This window comes from Pteropus vampyrus, unplaced genomic scaffold, assembly GCF_000151845.1.
Source record: "Pteropus vampyrus isolate Shadow unplaced genomic scaffold, Pvam_2.0 Scaffold124, whole genome shotgun sequence".
In the NCBI taxonomy this organism is placed as follows: Eukaryota; Metazoa; Chordata; class Mammalia; order Chiroptera; family Pteropodidae; genus Pteropus; species Pteropus vampyrus.
In genome coordinates, this window is record NW_011888905.1 from 161375 (window position 1) to 168412 (window position 7038).

The 7038-nt window shown below is 51.0% G+C and overlaps 3 protein-coding genes across 3 annotated transcripts; all 3 read right to left on the reverse strand.

Annotated features, from left to right (window-relative positions):
• Positions 1-482: 482 nt before the first annotated feature.
• LOC105296317 (histone H1.5) lies at positions 483-1275 on the reverse strand. The gene has a single exon (XM_011366344.2). It carries the CDS (start codon positions 1217-1219, stop codon positions 539-541), a length of 681 nt encoding a protein of 226 aa, XP_011364646.1. The 5' UTR covers positions 1220-1275; the 3' UTR covers positions 483-538.
• Positions 1276-4154: 2879 nt separating this feature from the next.
• LOC105296402 (histone H3.1) lies at positions 4155-4654 on the reverse strand. The gene has a single exon (XM_023534399.1). The coding sequence runs from the start codon at positions 4626-4628 to the stop codon at positions 4218-4220; it is 411 nt and encodes a 136-aa protein (XP_023390167.1). The 5' UTR covers positions 4629-4654; the 3' UTR covers positions 4155-4217.
• A 1753-nt stretch (positions 4655-6407) lies between these two features.
• On the reverse strand, positions 6408-6803 carry LOC111743870 (histone H4). Its single transcript, XM_023534404.1, has one exon. The coding sequence runs from the start codon at positions 6774-6776 to the stop codon at positions 6465-6467; it is 312 nt and encodes a 103-aa protein (XP_023390172.1). The 5' UTR covers positions 6777-6803; the 3' UTR covers positions 6408-6464.
• Positions 6804-7038: the final 235 nt, after the last annotated feature.

Sequence of the window (7038 nt, forward strand, 5' to 3'; positions counted from 1 at the left end):
TAGAGCAGCTGGCGCACTTGGGTGCTTAACTCCCTCACTTGTGTGAATTGTGAAAGGAAAATAATGTCACTAGCTTGCCAGAGGGTTGAGGAAGTGAGAGCCACTTTTTATGTTGAGGTTCTGTCTGAATTTTACCTCCACAACAGTGAGCGGAGCCCGCCTCGCTTCCCATGGATGCTCAACCTGCTGCGAAATGTAAGGTACATAAAGTCCACTAGGAGGCGCATGGCTGAGACAAGTCAGAACGCCAAGAGCGCGCGCTTTTTAAATTAAGCTTGCAGATCGGGAAGGACTCAGGACTCACATCGAAAAGCTAATAGTAGCTTGTTAGTCAGATTTACTTGTCCGTTTCCAGGTAAACTCCAAAGAGTAGAGCCGCAAACTGGAAAACGGTAAACTAGAAAGCGAGAGGTCGTTTGCCAATAGCAGCATCAGTCAAAGCGTTAAGGGGTGCAGTGTACAGCTGCTTCCGGAGTTCTCTGGGTGGCTCTGAAAAGAGCCTTTGGGTTTTGTTGCCTTTTTGTAAAAGGCCAGCTTCCTACTTCTTTTTCGGAGCCGCCTTCTTGGCCTTCGCAGCCTTGGGCTTGGCCGCCTTGGGTTTCCCGGCTTTGGGCTTGGACGCCTTGGGCTTCACGGCCTTGGGCTTGGCCGGGCTCTTGGCCGCCTTCTTGGGCTTGGCAGCGGATTTGGCCTTCTTCGGGCTTTTGGCCACCTTCTTGACGCCAGCGGTCGCAGGCTTCTTCGCCTTCTTGGGGGTCTTCTTCACGGCTTTCTTGGTTCCTGCGGCCTTTTTGGGCTTCTTAGGGGTAGACCCTGCAGGCTTCCTGGGCTTGGCCGCGCCCGCCTTCTTGGCCTTGGGCTTGGCCTCGCCGGGGGCCGCCTTCTTGTTGAGCTTGAAGGAGCCCGAGGCGCCGGTGCCCTTGGTCTGCACCAGGGTGCCCTTGCTCACCAGGCTCTTGAGGCCCAGCTTGATGCGGCTGTTGTTCTTCTCCACGTCGTAGCCGGCGGCCGCCAGCGCCTTCTTGAGCGCGGCCAGCGACACGCCGCTGCGCTCCTTGGAGGCGGCCACGGCCTTGGTGATGAGCTCGGACACCGGCGGCCCGGACGCCTTGCGTTTGGCCGCGCCCCCGCCCGCCGCCTTCTTGGCCGCCTTCTTCTTCGCCGGGGACTTCTCCACCGGCGCTGGGGCGGCCGTCTCGGCAGGAGCGGTTTCCGACATGGCGAAGGGAGGAGATGCCAGAGGGAGAGTCAAAATGCAAAGAGAAAGTTCGCAGTGCTGCCGGCCTCCGGCCCGGGCTTTTATAAGCCGGGGCTGCGCTGTGATTGGTGGGGCGTCCGATCCACCGCCCTCAGGCAGCCGACTGTCCCGTAGGACTCAAACTGTGTTTCCTAGCCTCCCCAACCTGATTAAGTGCTGAAAACAATAGTACATAATTTGATGCTTTGAAGCTGCAAAGGTGGAAAACAGCCTCCAGGTTCACACACTTGTCTGAGTTTTCATGAATCCCGCGCAACAGATCAAAAATATTTTTTAAAATCCCTTCAGCTTTCCATAGGAATCTACCCGGTTTAGGGCAACGTGCTATTTAGCTGCATGTTGCAATAAATTTCTACAAAGTATCAAGTGAATGTATTAAAAAGGCTTTGTGTCTAAGTTTGGTCTTTGATTTTTTTGGAGAGAAAAGACACTAGGCTTCTTGGTTTCAGCATAAACTTTGTTTCTAACTGTAGCAAGTAACACATTGGTGGCTGGTTGCCTAGAGCCCCACATCAACCATGTAGACTTTACTTAAAAAACGGGTTCTGCTTCCTAGGAGTGTCCACTGCCAATGTCTTTAGAGAGAGGTAGTTTGCAGCTTGGAGACCTTCAGCTGCCACAGTGACTTCTACCTTGCAGCAGGAGGAATAGAAATTGCTTTGGTTTCAGGACCCAACGACCTGGATTCAAATTCAAACTTAACTTTGGTATGTTTTTTTTATTGAGATGCATTCTCTCTTTAGTTTCTAGGCAAAGCCATTAAAATAAGGATGAGAAATGTGTAGCTCAGATAATGTTTTAGAGAAAAACTCTGAAACCTGCTAAAAATTATTCAAGGGATTGCAGTAGTTCTCAAAAGCACAAACAACTGTTTATCTGCTATGGGACTCTGTCTGGTTGTCAAGGTGCTTTTCTTAGTGTTCTTATTCAAACTTATCTTCGTCAACATTTAACAAGTTGTACCATCACAAACACTTTTGTAAGCAGAAAGGAGACATCAATGTAGATATTACTGTGTTTAAGTGAAGATGGATCTGTATTTAGAAAAATAATTGGTTACTGACTATAGGAAGGGTAGATTGGTAATTTCCAGAACTAAATTCAGGAAAACAACATTTAAGGGAACCGAGTCAAGGCCCATGAGGTTGGAATGGAGGATGGAGATGTTTGCTATTTATTTGGAAGGTAGTGCGGTGAATAGACAGGACTTTGTGCCTAGCCTGGATGATAAGGGAGATTAAATGATGATTTTGACCTCTAATACAGTCATCGGTTCTTAGTTGTCCCCTCTGAAACACTGTAGGGGAGTAGCCAACACACTTCTCTCCAGTTTCTGGAGTTGAAACTATAGCCAACAATGGCCAAATAATGTCCTGTTTTTGTATGGCCTTCAAGGTAAAAGTGGGTTTTAGATTTTTAGATTGTGTTAGGAAAAAATGTGACAGAGTCCATATGTGGCCAGCAAAACCTAAAATATTTACTACCTGGCCTTTTGCTGTGTTTCAAACTCATCCACATAGACATAGGTCATGGTGTGTTGCTACAAGCTTGCCGCTTTCAGAACAATGCAAAACAAGAACTAAAGAAAAAGAGATCTTAACAAGAAAGTGTTCTAACTCACCATTTCCCATTGTTCCGATCCCAAACTTTTTCAAGATCCAGGGGGAAAACCCTCCATGCTTAAGGGACAGGAGAGAACAATAAGAGCTAATGTGCGCCGAGCATTTACTAAATGCCAGGAAGTAATCTAAGGTTGCTCTACAGATTTTAATTAATTTGCCACATTTTACAGCTATACGTGCTAAGGCTCAGAAAGATGGGTAACAAAGGTTATGCAGTTGATAACTGGAGCTCTGAGGTTTGATCATAGACCACTTGGTCTTGGGTCTATAACGATGGAAAATCCTAGAAGGTGGGGAAGAGGACGATCTCTGAAGCTCGGAGAGGCAACATCATGCTATCTCCATACCGGATAGCCATTAAAGGAGCAAGCTCCAAACTACTCTGTAGGAAGAGGCTTCTGGCTCCATCAGACTTTATGCTGAATCAATTCTGAGACTTCAAAAAGCTTTGCGAGGAGCCAAGAGTTCAGATATAAGTGCTCTGGAAGAACAAATCCAAAACTGGAAAGGCAAGGAAGGCCCAGGTGGCGGACCTGCCTGCAAACACTCCAGAGGAAATGGCCTTCACACACCTCTGGTAACTCCTGTAGTTAGGGCGTGTGCCCGCAAGGTAAGTAGCACTGATAGTCATATTTGAAAAGCACATGAGAGAACTTTTAAAAGCTGGGATTTTGGGCAAAATAGAGCCAAGTTTGGTCAGGAAAACCAGTATTGTATATGTGGAAAAAAGGAACAGCTTTAAAATGACATCTCAGATTTAACCCCTAGTCTGAGTCTCTATTTGGAAAAAAAAAAAAAAAAATCATGAAACTCCAATGTTACAGACAAGCACATATTAAAACACTTGGGCAAACAATAGGTTTTCAGAGCTATTGAGAGTGCATTTTACAAATGACAGCCTCCAGGTCATCACTGCCCAGTTCCCAGTCACTCAGGCAAAGCCCAGAGCATACTTTGTAAACGTTACACCAAAACAGAAAAGCTAGCAAGATTCTAAACCCTCTTGCAATCCTTATCCTGTTGCTTGTTAGCCGAATGTCCAGTTTTATAAAGAGTCGTTTAAAGAACGCCTATACAGAAACGGATGCTCACGGCGCCGAATCCGGGCAGGTTTTGCCGCGCGAGATTCACAGAATACCTGCCGGCGTCGCCCATACTCAGTATACAGTGGTGAGGCTGTCACCATGTAGCCACGATTGCTACTCGTGGGAATATGCGAACTTTCACGTGTGACTGCCGTGTTCTCTGCAGGAGCAACAGATCTTTTAGCAGAATTGAGGGGCTCTGAAAAGAGCCTTTTGGAGTGGGGCGTATTAATTTTAGAATGTCATAAAAATTCACGCCCTCTCCCCGCGGATGCGGCGCGCCAGCTGGATGTCCTTGGGCATGATGGTGACGCGCTTGGCGTGGATGGCGCACAGGTTGGTGTCCTCGAACAGCCCCACCAGGTAGGCCTCGCACGCCTCCTGCAGCGCCATGACGGCCGAGCTCTGGAAGCGCAGGTCGGTCTTGAAGTCCTGCGCGATCTCGCGCACCAGGCGCTGGAAGGGCAGCTTGCGGATCAGCAGCTCCGTGGACTTCTGGTAGCGGCGGATCTCGCGCAGCGCCACCGTGCCGGGCCGGTAGCGGTGCGGCTTCTTGACGCCGCCGGTGGCCGGCGCGCTCTTGCGGGCCGCCTTGGTGGCCAGCTGCTTGCGCGGGGCCTTCCCGCCCGTGGACTTGCGCGCCGTCTGCTTGGTCCGAGCCATGGCTAAGTAGAGGAAACTACTTAACTAATGGTAGAGACCCAGCGATCCCACTATTTATAGAGATCCCCGCGCCCCGATTGGACCGCACCCCGGGCACCGCCCTGCTCCTCCCCTCCCCAACAAATTAGTTCTCGGTTTGATCCTCTAAAGAAAGGATGTATTTTCCCGCCTCTACTTCGATCTTACTGGCTTATCGCTAGGAAGCATCACAAATCCTTAAGAAAATTTTGTCTTGAAAATCTGAAAATGCTGTGCACTGCTTTAAACAAAAAGGAGTCATGAATTGAAATCTTGACAAACATAGTTTAATGAAGCTGAAAAGGAACCGTGGCATTGATTGTGGGAGTTGAAGGGTTTCAAATTTGTGCTGAGCTGGTTTCAAACTTGAGCGTGTTTAAAAACTGCTCAAAAACCTTGTTTTTGAGGAAGGGTCGGCCCTTTTTCTGTAAAAGATGACGATGGTATTTGGGCAGTGTCCTACCTATTCTGCCCTTGACACTAGCGCCAACGTAATGGACATGGGCAAATGATCCCGGCTCTCACTAAAAGTGTCAAAACAAGTGGTGTAGATTTGAGTCACCGAAAGTTTGGCCACTGTAGTAGGCGAAGGACATGCTGGAGATAGAGAGGTGTGGGTGGTACCAAAACCCACTTTTTGTGGCAAGTTATATAGTTTAAGTTCCTAAGCGAATTTGCAAAGTCCATGTTAACCTGAACTCAGGTAGCTGACCTGAAAAAAACTTTCATGCCTCTTAGATTTCGTGGGTGGCACCAAGATGGGACTTTGGGTGCTGATATGTAGGCTCGGAGCACTCCGGCCCCTGAGGCAGTAGAGGCAGCGCCTGGAGGCGGAGCCCGCGAAACACGCGGCGGCGGGAGCTAGAAGGCAGAGGGCGGGGGGAGGCGGCAGGAGCCGCCGGAGAGCCTGTCGCCGCAGGAGGGCGCCCCTCTTCACACATGCAAACTTAGGCCCTCGGGTTCAGAGGAAGTTAGAGACCCGAATTAGAGCACTGACTGTTGAACGATAATTTACAAACTGCGTAGCTCCGGCTTAGCGAGGGGCACAGCCTGAACGGAAACCAGCAAGGCCCAGTTAGCTACATTTAAAACCAAGCCCACCGGGTTTGGAGGTGACGCCACTCAGCACGATGCCTGACAGCGGGAGCGGGGGCGGGGTGGGGGGAGGGGCGGGCGAGGACCACGTGTGCCGACCCTTCCTGACGCCGCTCGGGGCAAATAGGCTAGAAAGTGACACCCAGCGTTTTGCTGGCAGCGTGGTTTATTTTAATGGCTCTGGGTTCCTCTGAGAAGTCAGCAGCCCCTAGCAGGCTCCATAAGTCGTACATTTATAGAAATCCCGCCCGCACCCAAGAACTAAGATCTAGGCTGGGGCGCTTCCAAGGGTCGGCGTCACTGCCAACCGCCTCCTCGGCGGAACTACGGCCGGTATTTGAGCCTCTTACAGGGAACAAGGGGGCGGGCAGTGACGCCGCTGGAGAAAGCTGGGGATTCGAGAGCTTCGCCCTCCACTGGGGAGCTGGGACAACATGGGCTTCCTCTTATTCCTGCCTTAACTGACATGAGACCTGTCTCCCGCCGGATTGGCAGAAGCCGCCGCTACTGGGTCACTACGCAGTCTGGGTAACGCCTGTGGTGACGGAGTCACCACCCAGGTCTGAGTTATGAGGAAGGTAAAGACCGCGCTGACATCAAACACAAACCACGACGCCAAGACACCCCGAGCACGACCGCCGCGCACAGCTCTTCCCGAGAGGGAGTGGGCGGCCCTGAAAAGGGCCTTTGGTTTTGCTGCAGAAAGCGAGCCGGGGTTCAGACTCAGCCCCCGAAGCCGTAGAGCGTGCGGCCCTGGCGCTTGAGCGCGTAGACCACGTCCATGGCCGTGACCGTCTTGCGCTTGGCGTGCTCCGTGTAGGTGACGGCGTCCCGGATCACGTTCTCCAGGAAGACCTTGAGCACCCCGCGGGTCTCCTCGTAGATGAGCCCGGAGATGCGCTTGACGCCGCCGCGCCGCGCCAGGCGCCGGATGGCGGGCTTGGTGATGCCCTGGATGTTGTCGCGCAGCACCTTGCGGTGGCGCTTGGCGCCCCCCTTGCCGAGCCCCTTTCCGCCTTTCCCGCGACCAGACATTCTTGCAACAGGTACACAAACGAACTACCAGACTTTGCAGGCAGCGTTTTATATAGTGGCGCCGCGGACCTGTTTGGGAACTCTGCAGGCCCCAAGCACACATTTCCAGGAAAACGGAAAGGGCGGAGCTTAATTACACCCCCTGGTTTAGAAAACGTCTAATGACTAGATAAGACAAGCCCTCAGTTATCATTCTCAACTAGATGAAGTGCTGAAAGCTATTTAAGATCAGGAACAAGACAAGGATTCCACTTTCGCTTTT

Bases quoted from the DNA above. Each gene is read 5' to 3' on its own strand.
- LOC105296317 (XM_011366344.2), bottom strand. From the start codon at position 1,219: ATGTCGGAAACCGCTCCTGCCGAGACGGCCGCCCCAGCGCCGGTGGAG.
- LOC105296402 (XM_023534399.1), bottom strand. From the start codon at position 4,628: ATGGCTCGGACCAAGCAGACGGCGCGCAAGTCCACGGGCGGGAAGGCC.
- LOC111743870 (XM_023534404.1), bottom strand. From the start codon at position 6,776: ATGTCTGGTCGCGGGAAAGGCGGAAAGGGGCTCGGCAAGGGGGGCGCC.